The 24,812-nt window shown below is 44.2% G+C and overlaps 1 protein-coding gene and 1 long non-coding RNA gene across 2 annotated transcripts in view; one reads left to right on the forward strand and one right to left on the reverse strand.

Moving 5' to 3' along the window:
• Positions 1 to 24,812, forward strand: part of LOC128071612 (uncharacterized) — a 679,004-nt gene that overhangs the window by 55,582 nt on the left and 598,610 nt on the right. The window lies entirely within an intron of this gene.
• LOC128071601 (solute carrier family 15 member 1-like) lies at positions 1,091 to 24,796 on the reverse strand. Its single transcript, XM_052664504.1, has 23 exons — positions 24,720 to 24,796; positions 22,345 to 22,376; positions 19,517 to 19,601; positions 19,288 to 19,429; positions 17,804 to 17,923; positions 17,529 to 17,628; positions 17,206 to 17,296; positions 15,958 to 16,041; positions 14,434 to 14,516; positions 13,237 to 13,323; positions 12,451 to 12,540; positions 10,444 to 10,488; positions 10,318 to 10,350; positions 10,106 to 10,194; positions 8,659 to 8,740; positions 7,095 to 7,220; positions 5,796 to 5,942; positions 5,325 to 5,374; positions 4,639 to 4,746; positions 4,407 to 4,503; positions 3,848 to 3,994; positions 2,951 to 3,058; positions 1,091 to 1,954 (listed from the first exon to the last, which is right to left on the reverse strand). Exons 1-23 carry the CDS (start codon positions 24,721 to 24,723, stop codon positions 1,763 to 1,765), a joined length of 2,142 nt encoding a protein of 713 aa, XP_052520464.1. The 5' UTR covers positions 24,724 to 24,796; the 3' UTR covers positions 1,091 to 1,762.

Consider the following 24,812-nt stretch of genomic DNA (forward strand, 5'->3'; position numbering starts at 1 on the left):
ATACTGCAATCATCAGAAAGCTTTTCTCTCATTATGTTGCACAGTCTGTTCCATTTAAACTCAGAGCTTTCACTCTGTTAGCTTTTTCTGGTCTTTTTTTTCCCCAGCTGCTATCCTGAGCAATGCAGTCTGCTTGGAAGAACTTGAATGAATCCAGGGAGCTGGCCCTAGCGGTCACAGTAAGTAGTGGGAGACAACCTCAAAGCTGTGCAGTTTGTATGCATTATTAGCAGGGATGCAGGCATACACATCCCTCTATTCACACAAAGCTCAAATCTGACTGCCGGAACAGATTCTCATTAAAAAAAAATGCCAGAGTGGTGAATTAAGTATGAAATACAGAACACACTGCTGTCTGACTACAAGAGCTGAGGTTAGAACGATCGACTTTCAATTGGATTGATTTCAGCGTATCTTCTCTGTAACAGAAGATGACCCTCCAAGCAGCCTCATAGTCTGGACAGCAGCATGCAAAGCTAAACAGTGACAGATTTAAAGATAAGTCTTACAGCTCTCTAATCCTCAAAACCAAACCACTTGATTCCAACCCAAGGGATGATTCCTTTTGTCACGGCTTCGAGACGGACAGTCAGAGCAATGCGAACAAGGGCTGCCCAGGCTGCTGGCATGAGCTGCTCCGATGTCCTCAGAGGAGCTCTTGCAGATGGAGCCTTGGGGCTGTCCCAGGAGCAGAAGGCAGCCCACCGCTTTGTATATATGGAAAGGGCTCTCCAGGATCACCTTACAGCCCAGTGGGATCACAAGACTCACAGAGAGATGCAGGAGAAGAGCACCTTGTGCAAGACTTATTATGAGACCAGGGGTGGGGAAAGGGAGAGGTCAGTACGGTTTGGAGAGGAACAAGCATGGGTAAATAGAGAGATGACAGGATAGAAGGTGCCAGCTGCGTGCAAAAAAGTTGCTGGTCAGTTTGCTTGCCTGGCCATGCTCTGGGCCTGCCTGCACAGTCTCTCCCACCTTTTTAAGTTCCATTTCTAAACATTTTCCTGGGGGATGCACACATTGTTCCACATGTGGCTGTGGACGGAGATCCGTGCAACTGTAAGTCATACTCTTACACTGCTTTCAATAATTTGTTACAACACAAGTTTTATTCTTGTTGGTTATTCAGAATATAATTTGCCATTGTCTGTTCACCTCAGTGGACACCCCATTAACACAATTAATTAAGGACATACCAATGGGCAGTTAATAATAGGCACATAAAGCACATCACAGTGCATTTCCAAGGTACTGCTAGGTGGATCACAGGCATTTTAATCTGAGAAATCCAAGAGCTTTTCTCCCGTTATCCTTAAGGACATACAAAAGAATTTAAGGCATATGTGACCTGCTTCCACACAACAGTGAAGCTAGAAGAATCGTGCAGTTTGGCTTCAATTACTATTTCTTGGCAACACCTTTTTCCCCACCCCTCCACATTATAAAATTGAAATACAGTATAAAAATACATCTGTGTAGAGTGTCGAATAGTGCCAAGTGCAATTTCAATATTTTAATGCTATGAGGTACATTTTAAGAGTGCAAATTCTGCAGGAGTTTCCTCAGGAGGCCATCTTCTGTACAAGAGATTAATCATTTCATCTTGCTTCCCAAGAGGCTGTATGTTAAGTCAGAACAGCTTTTCTCAGCCTCTCCCATGAGGTATGTTACCCAGTGATGTCAGCAATATCCTGATTCCTGTTATTGCAGGGACAGTTAACAAGCTACCGTGATTCACAAATGCTCTTAAATGCACCTTCTACATCCGAGAGACAGCTTCAGATTCTTTTCCATACAAGTCTGGATCCTGTTTTATTCGTCTCTTCTTTTCTTCCTCAACAAGTTGGGCTTCAACCTCATTTGGATCAATATATGTATAAAAATACGCCATGACAGCAAAAATGATGCAAACTGCAAACAGCAAGGCAGCAAAGATAACGTCCTCTACCCACTGGAAAAAAAACAAAACAAAACAAAACAAAAAAAAGGTATAATTTAGCCATCAGCAGTTATTCATCCAAAGAATTACACTATTTTGCTGTTTGCAAGCAATGAGCTCAATTCCAAATGTGGAACTCAGCACACACAAGTACTGCATGTCTTGAGGACTAAATACTAGATCTGTTTCTGTGGATCACAGTGGAGAGTGAGACTAGTAACTCTAGTTTCAAAGAGCTCTCTCTCCATCTGAAAACCCTCAACTGCTGTGTTTCACACTCTGGTTACTTCAGCTGAAACCAGGACTGAGAGGCCTTTTTCAAAGACAGGCTCTTCCTTCTCTGAAACATCACCCTTTTGGATTCACTAGGGAATGCCATAAGTAGTCTGAAGGTTTGTCCAAATGTTCTTCATCAGAAGAACGACTGCTTTCATGCCTGAAGGAAGGAGGTTTGAAACCAATGGAGCCAGAAGAAAGAAGGGACATGGCAAGGCTGACTGACACAGGGGAGGCCTGATTAACAGTAAGCAGAAGTTTCAGAATTTGGTCCTAAGTCAGTTCAGAAGTTCTCACCCAATCCTTCCACAGCATGAGAAGCAGCCTGTTGCACAGACATTAGACTCTGCTGTTTGCCAAGTGAAACAGCCTGACAGAGCAAGAGGTAGGAGTGGTAAACAATTATGCAAAGGGTAGAAACCTTTGTTAAAGTAATATTTGTTAAAGCTATTCTTTTGTTTGTTTCTTTAAACCAAAATAGATTATAAAGATTCATAACTCATTTGCTTACTGGATTCAATCTTAAATGATTGTTCACTCAAGCACAAATTCTACAGCAGACTGCAAGACTCTTGTAGCTAAGCCTCAAGCATTCCAGTTATAAATACAAATCCACTGTAATGCCTGGTGTTCAAAAGTTATGGCTGAGAATTATCAGCCATGACCCCCCTCATGTTAGAGCCTCTTTCTAATAGTGCAATACAAAGGCATGCTGATTGCCTGTGGACTTACCTGCTCACTCAGAGTGAATATTCCAGCCAGGATAAGGATATTTAAGTAACCGAAACCCACCGTCAGCAGCCATCCTGCCTGCAGCACTGACTTCATATTAGATGGCGCCTATAGAAGGAAAGCACTAAATTTTTAGTCACACTGTTAACATTTCCTGATGTTTACAGCATTATTCACACTGTAACAACACTGGTTCTCCATGGGGGGAGGAGTGGGCGGGAATTTTTAACCTGTTTATTTTAATTGTTAGAACTCAATAAATCTCAAGAAGCAACAAGAGAAACAAGAGCTTTCTAATTACTGCTGAAACACTTTTTACATCGCATGCACTAAGTAGCCAAATGCAAAATGTGCCTGCTGTCTCACTTTGTACACACTAAATGAAGGAGTGCTTCATAGCCAAGCAAGCCACAATTTATATTCTCATAACTGCAGAAGATACTCAGAATTAAGGGAAGAAACAGAGCTAATAATACAAATTGAAGTTAGAAGACAAAGGAATTTGAAGTGTACAAATTGCTGTCAACGACTGCAAGGGAAAACAAATTAAACCAGGGCAGTTTTGATGCAGAAGTGTCAGTAGCGGCTCTATTTGTATTTGAGGGGTCTCAAGTTTGGTTTAACAGCAGCAGTACTGTTCTGTTCATTTTCAATGGAAAGTCACGTGTGAGGTGATTGGAAACCTGGTGGCAAATCTTCAAGCGGTACAACATGGCTCCATGGAAAACATTGTGCACCTGCCTGCAGTCCCGCTAGGGGGCTCTAGAGAATACTGTTCAAACAGCAGCGATACGGAACCATCTTGTAGGAACGAGGAGCCTCAGATCTCCGTTTGTACAGGCTGGGGGCTTAAGAGTCCTGAGCTAACACGTGAATGACCTGAAGAGCAAAGCCTACCTGTGAGTATGAAAACTCCAGCCCAGTGACAGAGAAGACTACTTCTCCACATGTAAGTAAGAAATACTGAGGGATCTGCCAAGCCATATGGACTGTATTGGGTTGGATATCTTCAACGTAGCTTAATTGAGTCACGTCTTCAGAACACTGAAAGTAAAAAAATAATGCATTACCAACAGTGGTAACGATTCTGGCCACCAGAGGAATTCCAAATAGTGTTATATCATCTCTGTAATCATACACAAAGTTCTGTGAGAGTAAAACACACTGTGTGTGAAGCACCATGCAGCAAGTAAAGAAATGCAATTATTTCACATCAGAATTCATGCGAATACTTAGTGTCAAGCAGGGCTCAGGATTTAAAGCCACTGGTGATTAATATGAATTTTTTGCAGCATGTCACTGTCATGCTCATCGTTATTTTTATCGGTGTTTATGTTCAGACAGTTTAACATAAGAATTATCCGTTTAATTAAGGGCAAGAGAAATAATTGTTCAAGTGTATTTCAATTGAAGAACATTAAAATGGAGAACTATTGCCCATTCAACAGCAACTCACCTCATTAATTATGATGGTGTAAGCACCACCATATCCTAATGCCTCTGAAGTTATTGTGCAATTAGTTGAATCTGCAACAATCACTATATCATCTGTTCTGAAGGAAGAAAAAAACCAATTCAACCCATATGTATAGACAATTTTGTGTAAAATAAAATGTCCTTTGTCTTTTCTCCAGGGTCAAGTATGTCTGTTTCTTTAAGAGATTGGTTTAGATGAGGGACACACTTACCTTCCTCCTGAAAAGAGATTGTAATCACTGATACTTGTCTCTTCCAGTATTCCAAAATCCGTGTCACCCATAGTGACGTTGACTGTCTGAGGCAAGTTATTTACAAACCTTTAACGTATAAGAATGATGAATACTTTGGTTAGTATTTCAAAGAATTCAAGTTTTACTTCCTGTTTTGGCAGTACGAGTATTAGGCTTTCTCCTTTCACTTTTGAAAACGAACATTTTTGAAAGAACCGTAAATCCCCGCAGACACGGATAATGCAAGAAGCAAGACAGGCCTACGTCACCTTATTGCTTTCATAGGGAAATGAAAAAAGGGAGTATTTACTTCTGGCAGTAACAAACGCATCTACAAATGGAAGGTGTGGGAAAAAAACCCCCATATGTCCTACACCAATTGGTAGGACACTTCTTACCAGCAATTCAAAAGAAGGAAGACACATTGCCTATAGCAAAAGAAATTGTAGGCAGTGTGAAACATACTTCCAAGATTTAGCTAAATAGATAAGTACGACAGCTCAGATAAATTTTGTTCTGGAATTCCTTTACCCTCTAAACTGAGGTGTCCATCAAGTGGAAATCTCCTACAGGATAGAAAATGACGTTAAGCAAGAAGAATCCCCAGAAGAGGGAGAGTGAAGTAGTCATGCCACTGAAAAGCTGAGGAGCAACATCAGCTTTACCTGATTAGATTGTTTCCTTCTTCTGGTTTTGATGTGAAATTATCTGACCGCTGGTGGAAGAGAGCATTAGTCAAGACACTTCATTGGCATCAGTGAACTGCTTAAACGTGTGCTATTACATACAACTGAGAATTCACAGAGGTTTCAGAGCAAGATTCCAGGCCTTATCTTTAGGTTCCCGCTAAGAAACATCTACTAGAAAATCCTTAAAGACCACACACGTAAATTCAGCAAAACAGTAACTGTCAAGTCAGGTTGGTCAGATATTGGTGAATTTTGTTGTTGTTTTGTTTGCTTTGGTTTTCCCCCCCCAGTATCCTGCCTGCTCTTTACAATTCAGGTACAATTTTCCCTCGGGGGCAAAGAGAATAAGAGGGAAGAGAAAAAAGAAAAACTACCCAGAGCTTCCCACACTCCACATAGATAGTTGCTGTGGCACTAATGTATTCCTCAGGATTTAGGGCGACTTACCAAGCTAGAAACAATGCCTGTTGCTGCATTCTTAATGGTGACAGTATGCGTGTTGCTGCTCGAGTCGATACTTTCACTTCTACTCTCACTCCCAAAGCTTATGATTACTGATTTCAGCTGAGAAGTCTCAAACATCCTGTAGTTTGTCTACAAAGATGACAAAATGTTGTGAATGCCCATGTGATGGCATTTGTCTCTACCCCTGAGGAAATGCCAAATTTGGGGGGAATCAAAATTTTACAGGGATGTTACATCCAAAGTATCAGAGATTGTGAGCAACTCCTGACTTCAGTTCTTGTTATCTTTTCTACACCAGACGCTCATTTTGTTTGATCGGTGATTTCTTCCTCCACACAAACCTCAAAGCTTCCTACAAGCATTGTGGAAAAGCTGTACATTTCGTCGTGTCTTTCTTTCTCCAGATAAATCTAGCTCACCGTTAGCAAAATTCTGTTTAGCAACAGAGACAGCACGAGTATAAACCATTTTCCACATGGCAACACTTCCTACAAGATGCTGATCCAAACTGCAGCTTTCGTGTTTCAGTGTAACACAAGTTACTACTGCCAGGATACATGATTTAGATATTTCAACTACCCTTCACAGCTTGGAATGTAATACAACTTGAATAATAAATTAACACATGTATTTAAAAATATATATCTTTGCTTTATAGATGCATAGAACAATTCAAAACACCTGGGTTATGTCTGTGGTAGAGAACAGAGTATTTGTACACCCTTCGTGTTCAGGTGTGCATCATGATACATCAATTCCACTCCAGGATTCAGCTTGGGCACCCTCATCTTCTCCCCACAGCTCGGTTTCCATGCAAGCTATATCTGGAGGAGAGTGGAAGAGGGCTTCCCCTCTATGGAAGCAGGACAGCAGACTACCACAAAACGTGTTGGTAAAACTTCCTTGCATTCATTGCTACAAAGATCCACCAGCTCCACTGTGTCTTGCAGTCAGTAGAGCTAACAATCCAAATCCTGCTGTAAAAGACCATGAAAGGGTTCTTCAACAGCACAATCTGGAGCTCAAGTAAGGCAGCCACAGAAACATATCCCAGTTCACATAAGTGATCACTTAGAGTAAGAGCAGTGACTTTCTAGGCCTGGAAGGATTTTCTTCTTATTATTATTTGAAGGAATAGCAGTCCTTCCTGTTAAGAAGTGGCACAGAGGGGAAAAAAAAGCCAACACATAGAAAATACTGAATTTCCAATCATTAGCTAAGAACCACTCTGACTTGCTCCATTCAAATTTGACTTCCTATTCCCCATCTCCCCTTACTTACTGACTCCATAGGAAGAACAGTCACGTTCTGAAGATCAGGCAGAAACGTAACATCTGCATTGCTATTACCTAGGTTCATTACTCTGATTTGGGCCTGTCCAGCTGCAGGGAAAACTGGAAGAGTTTTCTGTAGAAAAGAAAGAAGTAAATCAGTGCTCTATCCTAAGTCACTTGATGGATGCACTGGAATAACTACTCTGTTATTTATCTCATGGTGAAGATTAGCATTTGCCTGATGATTTGTCAGTCAGTCATAAGAATGCAATTTTAATCGTGTTTTAGTTGCTAGCCTCAAAGCTTTCCAACTGCTTCCTCATAAAGGATGTTTCTCCTTCACAATGCTCGCGTGATCCTCTTCTTACAGGGTGCTGCCAATACCAACTCCACTCAGCAGTTCAGGGGACAGCTTTTCCCCATATCCTACGGGAGTGCAGCTTTCTGAATTTCTTTATGCTGTGTTCTGACTCCTTTTCCCAGCCCTCGTGCTGCTCAGAAGCACACACGGGCACTGTGCAGTGCGAGAGCCCAAAGAAAAAGGACAACTGGAGACTCCACTTTCCACCTGATCTAACAGTAAATGGATTCTGCCCTTGTAGAGCCTCAAGAGCTGCACTTATTTCAGTTCTGCCTGAGCCCCTCCTGTGCTTTGGTCTTTTTCATTCTCATTAGGTACAATCGCACAACTAAAATAGATCTAAATCTTCCTTTCTGCAGGATGCTCCCGTGCAACAGCCTGGAGATTTACCAGCTGTGACCAAGCTTCTGCCCAGTGTGAGTACGTGTTTATGCACAGCTCTAATCCTTCAAGCAAGGCACTCAGGATGAGTCCTGTTGAAGGCCAGGTGCTTTGCTCCCCATTAGAAGACAGAGGCAAAATAAGGTGTGAGCCCAGACATCAAATGGTGATCTCCTCATTCCTCACAAAAGGTATTTAAGAAGTGAGAGCTCATCTTGATAGCGCACTAAGGAAGGTGGACGCCTTGGGATGTCAATTCGGACGTTGGGATGCAGTCATTACCTCCCAGAGGTGTCACTGACTCCCAGCTACAAGGAAAACCTGCATCTTTTACGTCTGTTAAACATGACAGCTCCCTTTGAAGCAAGAAAATCTAGATGTGCCGAGTCCTGCCTTAAATAAGTGTCATAAAATCATCTTTGCTCATAGTGTGATGATGCTTCCCCGGCTGTGGTGAATCACACTTCACCTCCAGTTTAGATGTCAGAAGAGATCAGAGACACAAAGCAGCTCCCTGTTAGGGAAAATCTCTGGTTTTCAGCTTTTAATCTCAGTTTAAAGACCAGAGGCTGCCCTTAATGCATGATGTATCATAACAACAGGTGAGACTGTTCATGGGATGGTGATTAGCACTGTAATATAACTGCCTATGAACTCACTGGATTGCAGTATGCTTTTGTATTTTCCCTCCCCTCTACTTCTGTGCACGCATTCTTATTCCTGATTTCCAAGTGTTTTACACACAGTGTTTGACTCATTTTCACCTTAAAAAGACTGTTCTACATTAACAAAACACTAGAATTCAGTATATGCACCTGGCTGAACTTACATCTATTTGCACTTGCACAAGGGCAGCAGCAACGGAAGCCAGGCCAGTAAGGAACATGCCGACAGTGATCTTCCTCAGGGGCCTAATTCAGCAACAAGACATACATATATATATAAGTTAGACAAACATTTGATTCATTCATAAGGCTACAAGTAGCAGATCACCACCATTTGAAGGGCTGATGTTGTCAGCATTTAGCTATCCTGTATAGAGTTCACAGTTACACTGCTGGGAAATTAAGTTTCCTGCAGCATCTTAACCTGTTGCTTTGCATCTGCTGGGCTCATTCCTGGGGTTAACCACTATCTGAACAAAATTGCTATTGGGTTTCTGATTTCAAAAGTCAACAGAAGAAAAAAACACATCGTCACTAACATAGAAAACACTGAAAAGGCAAATTTACACCTTGTACAACAGAGTAATAACTCTTGTGTGCATCGCTATGTTTAAGTCAAATATTGAAAGGAGCAAGTCAGGGAAATACTTTGAGTTAGGAGGCAGCTGCTGACATTCAGTTAAGTTGTAAGGGTGGATGTACAGCAGCTATTGTGTTTATGGCATCAATTGTCTGATGCAGAACATCCACTAATGAAGAGAGGTGCTTCCAGCACAGCAGCCTCCCACTAGTTTTTCATATCTGGATGGAAAAGTAGGATTGCATCTTGCTCCACAGACTTGATTCTAAGAAATGTATTCTGCACATAAAGAGATATGAAGATCAATGTGATGATACAACAGGCTTTGTTTCAGGTGACAAAGGATGGGATAACCCAGGGAATGAGAGAGTTTGTGTTTTAGGAACGTGGGGCAAAACGCTGGGGAGCTGGCTGCTGGGAGCTTGAGCCACTCCTGTAACAGAGCTGCCTGAGCACAAGGTAAGCCAAGTCCAGAAGCATCACTGGTGCTGCCAGCAGTCTAGAAACCAGTAGCTTTGCTCTGTCTCGTTCAGTTTGGTGAGCCTCTTCCACTCCGCCTCCTTGCAAATGCTGGCCAGTTGATTGCCAGTAATAAAAGTATCATGCAGGACTCTCTAAAAGTGGCTCACTGAACACCTCCCTGGGATTGAAGGGAAAATACATCTGGTCCCAGGTAGTTTTAAGCCCAGAAGATATCAGATGCTAAAAGTTATGTTGTGTTTCTACTTCTGACACTTGGCAGGGGAGGGGAGTGGGAAACATTAATGGTAGATAGCATCTCTTCTGCAGTCAAAGCACTTTGACCTCACCTTGAAGAGAAACCACCTTATTACTTTCCTATTAGATTCTGCTCCTGTGGTCTGTGGTGCCTTTGCTGCTCAGAGCTCTTTTATGTTAAATGTTAACCCCAATTTTAATACTGTGTGGTTTTTCTCTTGGCTGGAAATTGCTTTTGTTTAGGGCAAGAAGAGCATCTTAAAGGAATCACTGAAATGAACCTCTGCTGAACTCAGGTAAATACATTAACTTACGTAAAATTGATCTTGCATTTCTGGATTAAAGGATAAATCACAGCATCTACAATTGGGATCATTATTATAATCAGGATTGGATTGACAGTCTGTTAAAAACGAACATAAAAAGAGAAAGAACTAAGTATTTTTCAGTCCATTTTTACAAAAGGCAACAATACATGTATATCATCTTTGGGAAGTACTTAGGATTGTCAAGTAGATTACTATACCTGCATTTGGTCTGGCTGAATCTGAATAGCTCCCTAGTGGGGAAAAAACATAAAATAAAATGTTAGTAACAAACAAATAAAGTGGGTGTGAAAGGGGGAAATCTTGGGGGGAAAAAAGTCACTTACAAAATCCCCATCCATTGTTGTGGCTTGCAGTGTCCACCTCGAGCCCTTGACAGAAGAAGAGAGAGGTAAATCCCATGGTTAATAAGTCTCCCAAATTTCCTCTTGAATTGTTTTCATAAGTAAAGTGTTTGGAAAGGTGGACAGTGTAATAAAAACAGAGATAGCTTGCTACAGGAACATAAACATTTGAACAAAGTGATCTTCATGGTTAATCTCACTTCAGTTACTGGCTTCACAAAATCATGATGAAATAGTACTCGAGAGGAAACGAGGAAACAAGACAGATGCCCAGATGCTCCACACTTGGAGCCTCACCACGATTCCATGATTTCCCACACATGCTTCTCTCAGCTGTCACTGCAGATGAGCCAGAGGCCGTGCAGAGCTGGCACGTGGCTGTCAGCCAGGTGCTCACAGCCTACGGCCCTGACCTACTGCTCCTTACTGCAGCACTGGACCCCACTGCCTTCCATCCCTCTGCCCAAAAAACCTGCCCATGCTCCCCAGCCTAGGGGGAGACAACTTGCACCAATGCATCTGCAGCCTCTGCTCTTGTGCTGCACCACTGTCTGGGACAGAATCATAGAATTGCTCAGGGTGGAAACGACCTTAAAGACCATCAAGTCCAACCACAACCCAGCCATACTACCCTAACTCTAACAAACCTTCACTAAATCATGTCCCTGAGCACCACATCCACGTGGTTATTAAACACATCCAGGGTCGGTGACTCAACCACCTCCCTGGGGAGCTTAACAGCCCTTTCTGTAAAGAAGTTTTTCCTGGTATCGAACCTAAACTTGTGCAACTAGAGGCCATTTCCCCTCATCCTATCACCTGTCACCAGCGAGAAGAGACCAACCCCGCTCTCGCTGTAAGCACCTTTCAGATACTGGAAGAGAGCAATAAGGTACAACCTCAGCTTCCTTTGCCCCAGGCTGAACATCCCCAGTTCCCTCAGTCTCTCCTGATAGGCCATATTCTCCAAGCCCTTCACAAGCCTTGTTGCCCTTGTTTGGACCTGCTCCAGCACCTCCGTGTCCTTCTGTACTGAGGAGCCCAAAACTGAACACAGTTCACCTCACTCGAGGTGAGGCTTCATCAATGCTGAGTACAGGGGCAGGATGACTTCCCCAGTCCTGCTCACCACACCATTGCTCATACAAGCCAGGATGCCATTGGCCTTGTTGGCCACCTGGGCTCACTGCTGGCTCACGTTCAGCTGACTGTCCATCAGTACACCAAGGTCCCTTTCATCAGGCAGCTTTCCAGCCACTCCTCCCCAAGCACGCAGGGCTGCCTGGGGTTGTTGTGACCAAAATGCAGGAGCTGACACTTGGCCCTGTTGAAACTCATACAGTTAAGAGCAGGAGGAATACCAGGGAATCTTAGAGCAGGTCACATTCATAGTTACAGCTCACCAGTACTAAAGCATAACCCTGGCAGTCTTCAGAATGTAATGCACTTTGCCTTACAGAGAGCTGATTCTCTCAGATACCCTCCTAAATTTGTACTGCAGTACTTAATTAACGAAAGCCTGCTTTCCTGAGTCCTGAGCACTCCATCCAAATCTGTGGGAATTACAGGGTTATACTCCAAGATGTGAGGTGTTACAGATCTGAGCGATCAAGAAGATGGCATACATCTCTCTGGCTCTCCAGAGTGCTTAGAGGAGGATTCCACGCTGCACCTCAACTGACAGCAGAGAAGAGTGGGAACTGAAAAGCTGCAGGTTACTGTTTCATCTGCCACCTGCTGGCTGGCAGGATGTAGAGAGGCCCGAGTCAGTGGATCACTCCTGGGAATGCCCAGATAAGTCAGCTGACTGCTCTTGGACCACAGGACGTTGCGTGAGCACTGAGTAACAGTTGTGCATCATAACTGGGCTGAAGAATTTGCTGAGAAGTACTTCCCACCCTTACACAAAGATCTTTTTAGGTGCAGTGCCTCCAGAACACGTAGAACAGGGCACATTTAGAAATGCAGAGCAAAGCATTTCTACTTTACCTGCTGTTCAAAAATTCCCCAGAAAATGGGGAAAGTGCCGTAAATGAAAAACACGTTGAAAACCATCTTGGTCTGAGCAATTAGCAGTTTCTGTAGATAAGAGGAAATACAAAGAAAGAAGTCAGTGAGAAAAGCAACACTTACATATAGCATGAGAATGTCTAATGCACCGTTTCTCAGAACTGAATGGCTGTAAGAGCACATTTCACTATAAGAAACTGCAACACTTCCACTGCAGTTCGCAAATTCCCGGCGCAGCAGCAGGTGGAGACATGGGACCTCTCATGCAGTTTTTACCCATATCCTGAACTTTGGATGTGCCAGAACTTCTGCTGATTTCTGTTAAAACAACCCCAGGGTGGAGTGCCAGTTAAAGGGGACGCTGGCAGCAGAAAAGTCTGTTCTTGGCATGCCTGCACTGCAATGGCAGCAGATTTAGCTCTACACTACACCGTTGTTTTTTCCTGGTAGGCTTTAGCAGTGCTGCTTAGGAGGCATTTGAATGACAAGGAGCTGTGGAATACATTTCATGCATGAGAATTACACATAGGCAAAAGTAAAATGAAGGGAAGGGGCTAAGGTTTGTGCTGACATTGACAGAAGTGCAGGGTGTGTAGGGTGCAAAGGACGCAGCCAGGGGACTATGGGACATAAGCCATCAACTTGTACATGATGAAGAGGTGCAAAAGCTATTAACCCAGCTTCCAAGGCAATGGATCAGAGCAGGCAGCACAGGAACTGGGGCCAGGGGATGCTGGGGGACAGCAGTGCTCACACAGTACTTACATCATACTTCTCGCTTGCCCAGTCTAGCCAGTGTTCTCTTTTTGGATACACTTTGCTGCGATGCCGAAACCTGTTTTTAATGGCAAACTGGAGAGAATCCATTATGTTAAAATATTTGTAATATTATCTGTTTTATAGTTAGAAGTGACACTCCTGCTTCTAGAACTCCTCTTCAGAGGGTGCCAGGGGTGACCTCTGCTACCTGCTGCAAGCACTGGAAGGAACAGTGCATTTAAGGCTTCATAGTGCCTACTGGGCAAGTGGTTACCTGGGATCAGGTAAACCAAGCAGATCTGCTCTGAGCAGCTCTAAAGTGGATGGCTGTTAGGAACTGGAAGACCTGCATACTTAGGATGAACTTACATATAGCATGAGAATGTCTAATGCACCGTTTCTCAGAACTGAATGGCTGTAAGAGCACATTTCACTATAAGAAACTGCAACTTGTAGAAATTTAATGGTACTGAATATGCAAAAATTATAGTCCTGAAGGACTCCACAAACTTTCAGAGTGTGACAACATGCAAAGCCAAGCTGGGCAGGCTCTAAGGGCAGTGGTCTAAGAGAAGGCCAGAGGCACATACAGAGATTTGGTTTGGGTAGTGTTTATAGCACAGCAACAGTCTTGGCTATAACAGCCTCTCAGGTCTGCATGGAGACTGGGGCAGCCCGTGTATGATAAAAGTGCCCTGATCTCAAAGTTGAGACACTGTTAAGTTTAGGATATGCAGAGCTAAGAAAGCAAATTTAGCTCCCTTCCTCACAGGCTTGCACTGATACATAATGCCCCAGCCTCCTTAGTACAGAGGAGATCAATATCCTCCGCACTGTAAACGATGAATTCTTTCAATAGCCAGTAAATTTTTGTGGTAAGTTATACTACTGCCTCTTGACTCAGGTCAGTGCGTACTTTCCTGTCTCCCTACAAGGCTGTGTAAAAGAATATGAACAAGCAAAAGGATAATTCCCAGAAAATGGGATAACATTGTTAACATCTTGTTTTGTTTTCTATGTGTATAAACTGAGATACGAATAAAGACAAATAAAAAGGCAGTCTAAATTTGGAGGTGTCAGTAAGAAGTCTTCTGAAAGGAAAAGAGTTTTTCCCATACAATATAAGAACTCTGCAGTAGGTGCAAGTACTGAGCAGCTTTGAAGGTTCCTGTCAGGCTTTTAGGGAATACAGGCACTACTTACTCCAATGCATTTACAAACTCGAGCCATTATATTGTCTTGCGGCTGAACTTTTTTGTACATTCCACTTCCAGCTATGAACACAACTGCAATAAGCAAACAGAAAAGAATTTGTGGTTAATTGAAAGCAGTGGCAAATAATTTAGTGTGAAAAACATAATTAAGTAGTTGCATCAAGCTGGGAGTAACTCTGAAAGGAGTAATGAGCATGACTATTGCCGTGTTATTAAACAGTGAAACAAATCAAATGAATGAATACCAGTAAATATCGCTATTAAAGATGCAGGACCAAACCGTGATGCTCTTGAGGTTAGTGGCCATTCTTGGAGGGATACGAGTTATGGTCAGAGCAACAGCCACTCCGGATCTGCTCTTCGGCCTTGCTGCACTTAAGTAGGAACTCGAGAGCCCGGGACGCTGCTTGTCACATCATGCAGGGACACGTGAGGCGTCACCTAAGCCACAGCCTTTGTCAGCACTCCCTCAGCTCCCACACGCAGACACGTTCCCCAGCCTCACCCTCCCACGTGTTGGCAAGGTGTGGGCTCACACGAGCAGCCGCCGTCACCCTGGGCTGGGTGCACTGATAAGACAGTGGCAGCAGAGCTGGTGGCCCACCTGGGGGCCAGGTCCAAGAGGGGACACGACCAGGAAAATCACTACAGCGTACACCCGCCAAACCATTAGAAAAAAATAAGATAATAAAATACAACCTGCAAAACCTGCTCATGTGAGCATCAATTTCTTGGTCTTTGTATGGCAGCTGAAAGGCTCAAGGAGCAATCTGCAATGCAGCTAGCAGAAATACACCATTTGAATCAACCCTGGCATACTGGTGTTGTATTTCGCTACAGGAAATAAAGGACAATTACCCTGCACAGTTCACTATCCTGGACTATGAACAATATGAACAAAAATACTGCATTTTCTGAGTTCTCATCCTACGTTCAGAAGACTTTTTATTTATATAACCCAGCACACCAAGCAATTTAGACAGTATATTACATGTCTATTTCATACCATATCATAGAATCATAGCATTGAAAAGGACCACAATGATCATCCAGTTTCAACCCCCCTGCTGTGTGCAGGGTCACCAGCCACCGGACCAGGCTGCCCAGAGCCACATCCAGCCTGGCCTTGAATGCCTCCAGGGATGGGGCATCCACAGCCTCCTTGGGCAACCTGTTCCAGTGCATCACCACCCTCTGTGTGAAAAACATCCTCCTAATATCTAACCTAACCCTCTCCTGTCTCAGTTTAAAACCATTCTCCCTTGTCCTGTCGTTATCCACGTGCGCAGTCATTCAGCTGAATTGTGCCTCGGCTTCACCAGTGTCTCCTTTAAAAGAGGGAACTTTGGGTCAATCTGTCCTCTCTCCATAAAAGTTTCACAAGGTACATATTGCAGAAATAATCAGGTATTTCTAGGGATTCATACTTGCAGATTTCAACTACTTCCTCATGATTCAGAAATTATTATCACCTAACTAAGCAAGAAAGCAAGATGGAAACAGTTCAACTTACTTAATGAAACAGCCATGAGGGCAGCAGGAACTCCAAACACCAGCGGGTAGCACTGCTGTCTGCTGTGAATGCCACATTCTTGAGCTGAAATATAAAGTAATGTTTGATACAAATCCCAGGGATTGCTGCCAACATTTCACATAGAGTTTCTATTTCTTGCATTCACTGTTGACTCAAGGGAAAAAAGAGTCTCTGCTGATAACTGACAAGCTGGATGACCATGATGCAGATCTCCTTACGTTACTGAGAAGGGGAATAATGCATCACAGAAACCTTAGAATGGCAGAGGTAGGAAGGGGCCTCATGTCACTCTCTGCTCAATCTCGACCACCCAGACCAGGTTGCCCTGGGCCATACTTTTGGAGGTCTGCAAGAAGGGAGACTCTCTGGGAAAATCTCTGGGCAATGTGTGCCAGTGCGTTTTTGTTAGGAAAAAAATAGCTTGCAGCTAATTACTACTTTCATTTTTTAAAATTATTTTTTATTTGAACAATTAGAGAAAACGATGGTACAACTTTCCTCAATCAAATCTGTTAGTTTTTCCAAGGTAGCTTTCAACCTGTATCATCATGGAAGCAAATTGTGTCTTGTGGTGTCTGCACATCTCCTTCTGTTTTGGGAAATAATAGAATTTGCCTGAAGCAGACCCCTAAAACACTTCCACATGATCAGTTCTAGTCAGCTGCCATCAAGGAATTTAAGGGCTAGAATTTTGGTCGAGAGCATTAGGGTTATTCCAGAGGTTGCATTACATTTTCTCACTTTTGAGAAAAAGTGGTCTTCCTCAAACACCATCACATCCCTATAATGGCTGCATAAACTTGTTGAACGCAGAAGAGAAAGCAGCCTTGTACTGTATAAAAGCATGATTTATTGCATGGATCAGTGTGTTTGCACATGCATAAATGCTTCTGTCTTTCTGTGGGCACTTCAGAATGAATCTCCCTCGGTTCCTGAGCAGAGCACTCTCACTTTCCCTTTTCACCAAACAACACAACTTTGAGTGACAGTTTTGAAGGCATTGGAGGATGTGCAGTATTTGTACCTCTACGGAATTAAAATACACTTGAAGTGCTAGATCGAAAGCAATCCAGACTGGAAACTCTCTTTGGTAGTACATTATCCTTCAGAAGTTACAAGAAAACTTGGAGACTGAATTTCCTGTTGATTTTAGCCTGTATGACTTGCATTCCAATACTCATTCCTTATTGCCATTTAAGTATGTTATGAACAAACATGTGGACTTACCTCTGAGAATTGGGGTGATCACATTGGATATGAGACTTCCAGCATTAATGGACAAAAATAAGATAGAGAAGAATCTACTTCTTCGTTTTTCCTACAGTAAGAACAAAAATGTTTTTCAAAAATGATTTTAGAAAGGGCTAGCCAGAGCAACTTTATTTTCCCTAGACTGAACCAACTTATTGCGCAGTTCAAGACACATTGTTATCGATCTTCTTTACTCATGAAGCACTACAGTAAGACACTTTTCTACATATGTACTTCATTATATTGCTGTAAGAGCCAAGCAGTAAAGATACACATATGACTGAAAATCTGGAAGATACCTGATGTTCTTCAAACTGATCCCCACCAAATGCTGACACACAAGGTTTGATTCCACCAGTTGCAAGTGCAATGACAATCATGCCAGTCATAGACAGGGCACTAGGATAAAGTGGGAAAAAAATGAAGAAACAAATCATTCTGCTATTTTAGTTGAAGTTTGATGTAAAAGGTTGACTGCAGGACAGTTGAAATGCAAGTGTCATCATTTTAAGTCTTAAGTTGTCCTCCCTGTCCACCACCAACCTGGAGAACATGCGTGTACAAGTCAACTCACATGTGCACCGCAGTATTATCAGGATTGCCATCTCTGTTTTGGTCTGTCATGTCGTTTATGGAGCTTACAGCCATGACTGCTTGCCCAATTGTATAGACAATGGACAGGGAGACAATGGTCCTGTTATAAAGAGAGAAAACAAACATTGGCAACTAAATGTTTATGCATACATGTGAAAAAGCAGAAGTCTGCATCAACCGTATCACCCTCTAACTAAGCAAGGCAAGATGACAAATAGGCACTCAAAATCATGAGGTCATGGGACAATAAACAGTTGTTTAAATCTTCAGTGGTTACCACTTAACCAGCAGCTCAAGAAAATGCCATTATCTTATTTCACATACAGTGAAGTACAAATTGACTACTCTACTAAGGTACGTAACTTATGCTAATTTTAATATTGCTGAAGTATTCTCTATGTTCTTTAATTTTCTTTCCTCCATGCAGCTTAAATATATTTTAAAGACAAAAGCTCCCCTAGAGACACTGTTGTGAAGGCAGTATTACAAAATCACCACGTCTCCCCTGCCTTTAACACCCATTCCTCTTCCTCGCACAGAAGAACAGCCCCATTCAAACTTTGTTGGAAATTAATAAAAAGTAGTTGGCTGTAGTTCATCCTTCAGAAGAAGCAGCCCCAGAAGCAGAGCAGCCCACAGTAATAAAGGGCAAAGCTCAGGGATCTAGGACAACCCAGATCTGTTTGACGAAAGCCTCACAGCAAGCTTGGAGCTCCCTGGAGCAAGAGCAGCAGAGGAAGCACACACTGGGTGATCAGGTCCTTCTTTAAAGCATGCCATCTGAACCAATGGATGCACACACGTTCAATCTGCAGGGCATCAAACTGCTTGCAAAGAGATGTCACTGATCAGACCAGCTACAGAGAGAACACCTGGCTCTGATTACAGAGCTGGTCTCCCAGAGGCCATCAGCCTGGTAGAAGACCGCACAGCCTGCAGACAACCAGCTCCAACGACAGCCTTGTCTCTAATCTCTGGGAGACCTTTGACAGCATTCCTCGCTCATTGCCCTCAATAAAACCCTTTACTGCGCATTTTCTGGCAAAATAAACACTAATGGAATCATGACATTTATAAAGAAGAGTAACATCAGGTTGTTAAAATAATTTGGCTATATCTTAAAGCGCTTAAAGCACTTCATTCAGCATTACTTCTCTGAGCGACTACATGCAGGCAAAAATAGCTCATAACTTCAGAATGTTGCAGTTCAGTAACACCTCCCTCTGACTCAAGTCAATACTGAAATTACAAAATGTTTTAGAATACATTCTAAAAGTCTCACTTAATACCAGGTGACGTAGTATTTCACTATTTCAATGGCTACTTGCAGGTGGTAAGCTTAACAGATGAGCAGATCTGTAATTTTGGTAATCCCCAGTGCAGTTTCAGATCTGGGGGAAAAACGATCCTGAAGTATATTGGTTTGTTGTTTGTTTGCTTTTTGAGGGAAGAATAAGCACTGACTTAAACTTTCCCAGCCAAGAGTCTGCAATGAGCGCTCCCAAGATGGGTGCGAAGTAGCACAGGGCAACGAAGAAGTTGTAGATGGCTGTAGAAAGGCTGTTATCCCACCGCAGGAAGTCCTTGAAATACAATATGAGCACAGCTGTAAGAAGAACAAAAGAGCAGGTTACAAACCAGAGTCAGGGCTGGGTAGCAGCAGGGACAGGGAGAGGCAGGATTTGGGATGTACCTCGCATGCCATAATAGGAGAACCTCTCGCAGAACTCATTGATGACGATGAAGAAGATGCTCAAGGGATAGCCAAAGCAGCCCGGCTGGAAACAAAAGACAGCAGAGCTCAGAGCTGTGCAGCACAAGCTACCATGGTGTGCTGTGCCCTACTGTCTGAGCAAGTTCCATCCAGCCTCTGCACAGCAGCTGGGTGCTCATGGAGAGGAGGCTGTGTGGGCTGAGGTGGGAGGATGCCATTCGCCTGAATCAAGAATCAATTCCCACTCTCCCCTCCTGGTTCTCAGATCCCAGACTTCCCATCTTCCCTTCCCATGACATCTTTAGCAAGGTTTTGTGTGATTTCCAGCTTGTGCGCTTCACACATCTGAAATCTTAAGCACTCACAGTAATCTTGACTGGTAATCAAAGCAGCAAAGAGCCAGCATTTTTGGAAAAGAAACCCCAAGCCCCAGAAGCACAGGGAAATTAGGAGCCTGGCTCTACAGATACATCGTGCCAGTTGGGACAAACAATTTAATTAACCATTTCCTTCAAACAAACCGCAGGAAAGCTCCTCATCCTTACAAGTTCTCTGCTTTGCAAAGAATCCTTCATTGCTTGCCAATAAAACTGGCTTAACTCCTCAGCTGAACCCACACGGCACTAACTGCCAGATTTCCTGATCCTCCAACTCTTGCAACGGGCATCTGCATGGCTGCTACAACACAACTCATGACACAGTTCCTGCCCATTGTGACAGAGAAGAAAGCCATCCATCAGTTCTAAATTTACCCTAATCACTAGAATTGCAAATTAAATCTCTGACCACATGCTTTTCTCAGCGGGTGAGCATACGGTCTGATCTTTGGGTATGTGTTGTCTGTATGGGGAACATACAGTCTGATTTCCGGGAGTTCCTGTGCAGAGCCAGGGGTGGCATTCAATGATCCTTATGGAGCCTTTCCAACTCAGGATATTCTATGATTCAGTATGATAAAATTGCTATTCAAATTACTAGAAACACCAGCTGACATAACTGTCTGCAAATGAAAAAAAAGCAATGCATATTTGAAGGATTAATAATAACCAGTGGAGGGGTATAGGACATTTCATAGGTGAAACTGATGTAATTTAAGCAGCGTGGACAAGTATGGCGTTATTTATCTTTATGCTGTGAGAATTTAGAAATTAGTTTACTTCATATTTGAAAGGAAAGAAACCTGATACAGGGAAAGCCTGACTGGAGAGGGTAAATCGGAGAGCTCACATCACCAGTAGACTCTGGACAAAGCCTTAATGAGCTGCACAGCACGTAACAAAAGCAGCGTGCTGCAAAAAGATTTTGTAAATAATAAAAGAGAAAGTAGAAGTGGTGAGAGTGTCACTGGCTTTAGAAAGACTCAGCCATGAGGACGACCAAGCAGCCCAGCTGCTGTCTCCTTGGCTGTTGCTGCGCACGTCTTATCTGTGGTTTGGCAAACAATTTTCACCCAAAGAATCTGACTTCAGCCAAGGTGAGCACTGAGCGGGACTCATTCAGCTTTAGAGCAACAGAAACCTGAAGCCTAAACAGATCTGTTGCTCTTGATTTCTCATGTCCTCCATGGACTGAAAGAGGCGTCTCTAGAGGAAGACCATCCACATTTATCCCAAATTTCATTGGCACGGGCTGCCCAGAGAAGCTGTGGATGCACCATCCCTGGAAGTATTCACGGCCAGGCTGGAAGGGGCCCTGGGCAGCCTGAGCTGGTGGGTGGCAGCCCTGCCCACAGCAGAGGGGTTACAGCTGGGTGGGCTTTAAGGTCTCTTTCAACCCAAACCGCTCCCTGATTCTACGAAGATCAGACAGGAGTCACTTGTAAGTTCCAGTCTCGCTCAGCTGAATGCGCAAGCTGCTCTGATGACCATCCCCGACCCCAGCACCACTTTTAGCAGCCTGAAGGTCACAGGGAGGAGAGTGCACAAGCCAGGGAGCAATCGTTACGCATGCAAACATCTGTGTAGCCACACTGCAAGCCAGAGAGCAGAAGCCCAGTTTGAGAGCACAGGGAAACAAGCTGTCAGGAAAAGATTAGGAGCGGAGCTGAGCACTGCTCCAGAGTCAGCCAATGGGAGCCATCATGAAGGCTTCTCTCAGCACTTATGAGATGTGCCTTCGTGCATTACGCATGTGCATGCATACATTTACTGACACAACTGTTGTGAACCCCAGGTCCAGAAAGCATTCCATCTACTGCAGAACAGGTAAGAACCCAGAGGCTGCATCTGATTTATAACATTCCATAACATTCCTCTGCTCTGGGGATCCCAGGTTTGAGACTGGCACCACCCACCTGCACACCCTTGGCTTCAGCTACTGAGGAAGCTGTGGGAAAGTCTGCAGGGAAAGTTTGCAGAGTAAAGCCTTGGAAGATAAGAAACTCAAGGCTGCAGACAGACGTAGCCAAGAGGTACTGTTAACAGTTCAAAGATTCACAAGGAAGAATGCCACAGGAGAGCCAGCAGGTGCTGACAGCTCAGTGACAGGGAGGATGAGCTCTGGGGACCCTCCCGTCCCAGCTGGTATCTTTGTGGCCAAAGGCTCTTCAGACCTCTTACCAGGATGGTGAGCGTGCCAGCGCCTAGCTGGGGTGTAGGAAGCTGCCAGGCTACCTGGTGTTTGTGTTGGCCAGTAACTCATTACTTTATATGTAAAGTGTGTTTATCTTATGTTTACAGGGTGTTGGCTTTTATGCTGTTTTGATTTGTGGGTTTTTGGGTTTGTTTTTTTTTTTTTTTGCACAGCTAAGTTTATCCAAAGTAACCCAAAGAGCAACTCACTACAGCATAAGAGAGAGCAATACTTACCACTGATGAGCCCTCACTCTTACTTTTTGCAGCTGTGGGGGAGAAGGAAAAAAGAACAAATGAACAAATAAACAAGTAAATTTTCAGTCAGAGGGACTTAGAGTGCAAGAAGACTATCAAAAAGCTCGATTTCCTTTTGCTTTTCAGACTAAAATGTAGCTAACGCTTAGATTCACATAAGCTGCCAGGGAAACATGGAAAAGGACCAATGAGGCAAAGCGCTGCTTTCACTGTGTCAAGCACTGCCACAGCTGCACAGCACACACACTTCATCTGCAGAGATGCACCCCGCTTCAGTTCACTCACAGGGTTGTCACCTGCAGGACAAGCCGGGGGTGAGGAACACAGCTGAAGTGTCCTGCAGAGATGGTTGCTGAGTCCTGTCCATCCCTCAGACCTAACAAGCACTGAGCGCACAGCCTGACTAGTGATGCACAAGGCCACACATTCATGTCATCTGGAGGCTTATCTGGAGGGTCCTGTGAGCACCGTCCATCAGGGCACGCTTGGCTGAGCTTGCACCAGAGGAAGGCCAGCACCCACAAAGTGGATGTCAGCATATCCTAGAGCAACACATGAACTAGTTCATGGCAATAATAATCATGGAACTTGCAGGAGGCTGTTTGTTTTTGTGTGCGTTTTTTTTGTTTGTTTGTTTGTTTGTTTTCACAGAATCACAGAATCACAGAATTGTAGGGGTTGGAAGGGACCTCCAGAGATCATCGAGTCCAACCCCCCTGCCAAAGCAGGTTCCCTACAGCAGGTCGCACAGGTAGGCATCCAGGCAGGTCTTGAACATCTCCAGAGAAGGAGACTCCACCACCTCCCTGGGCAGCCTGTTCCAGTGCTCCGTCACCTCACTGTAAAGAAGTTCTTGTGCACATTTGTGCAGAACTTCCTATGCTGCAGTTTCCGGCCGTTTCCCCTTGTCCTGTCTCCACTCACCACTGAAAAGAGTCCAGCCTCGCCATTCTGCCCCCCACACCTTAGATACTTACAGACCTGGATCAGGTCCCCTCTCAGTCTTCTTTTCTCAAGGCTGAACAGACCCAGTTCACTCAGCCTTTCCTCATAGGAGAAATTTTCTTTTTCTTCATTTTCTTTTTTCTTGTTTTTCCCCCCTCCTTGCTATAGGATGAAATTATCACCTCCACAAGAGATCTTTCAGAAGCATTTTCCAGAGAATGCTGACTGACTTCATTTTTGGGACACCTCTGTGTCAAGTATTTCAGCTTTATTCCTCTATTCAGCACTGACATGCTGTCATATATTGCATATAAATATATACACACATACATACAAACCCACAATTCTATAAAGAACACAACATCGTATATAAAAAAATGATGCACTATATAAGCAGTGTTATTCAGACAGCCAGCGTTTCAACAGAGGAACCTAAACGGCCCAAGCAACTCCAGTAGCAGGCAGCCTCAGGGACAGAGCTCCAAAAGAACAGAACGCTTGGCATTCTGCACCAATTTCAGCAACAAATCTGGGGTTTGTGGGTGGCATGTTGGTGCACTCCCTCTTCAGGACAAGCCTCAGTAATTCATTCTCTCCTCACAAAAACAAGCCCTAGAACTGTTCTCTTTCACCCTGAGCAGCCACACACTGTATTTCCTTGAGATATCGAGGTATTTTTTTTTATCAGACTGTGATCTCATAAGGGATGTTCTTACTTCACAGCCAGCCGCTCTCACGTGGCTGAGCCTCGGCCTCCTCCTGGAGCAGCCTCACAAGGATGCTCCTGTCCCCAGGACCAACAGCTGCAGAGCCCCTTCCAGAAAGAGGCTGACACAACCAGCACTAAAACAAACCCACAGCATAGCAAGCCTGATGCTACATGGGCACAGAGGGTTTCTCCCTCCCAGGGGTCCCACCATCTCCCCTGACAAGACAACGGGACCCAGGTGCCCTTGGGGCAAGCTCTGCCTGCTCATCTCCACCACTACAAGAGGCAGTCAACCCATCTGGGCTGCAGTGGCACTGGTTGTGTAGGGAGCCCTGCATTAGGTACCCCCGCGTTGGTCTCGTTGGGCACTGCATATTGAGTGCCCCACATTAGGAGGCTTATGTTGGACTTATCAGGCATCCCACATCGGCCTTGTTGGGCACCCTGTATTAGATACCCTGCACTGGTTTTGTCTGGATACCTCACGTTGAGCACCTGGCATTGGTTTCGTTGGGCATCTCAGGTCGGGAGCCCAGGCAGCACTCCAGCCCGGAGGACCGACTGCACGGATTTGTTGTCCCGTGCGCCTCAAACCACCGTACGACTCAGCCCCTGGCAAACTCCGTCTGAAAAAAACCGCTACCCAGCAGCGGGATGAACACCGCGCTCGACCCTCCCGCACACCCATCCCCGCACCTACCCATGGGGCCGGCGCGCTGCTGGCGGCCGCGCGGGGACAGAGGGACAGAGGGACGGACAAAGAGCGGACAGCGGGAGGGATGGAGGGAGATGG

This window comes from Tympanuchus pallidicinctus, unplaced genomic scaffold (genome assembly GCF_026119805.1).
Source record: "Tympanuchus pallidicinctus isolate F22 unplaced genomic scaffold, pur_lepc_1.0 scaffold6, whole genome shotgun sequence".
NCBI classification, from domain to species: Eukaryota; Metazoa; Chordata; class Aves; order Galliformes; family Phasianidae; genus Tympanuchus; species Tympanuchus pallidicinctus.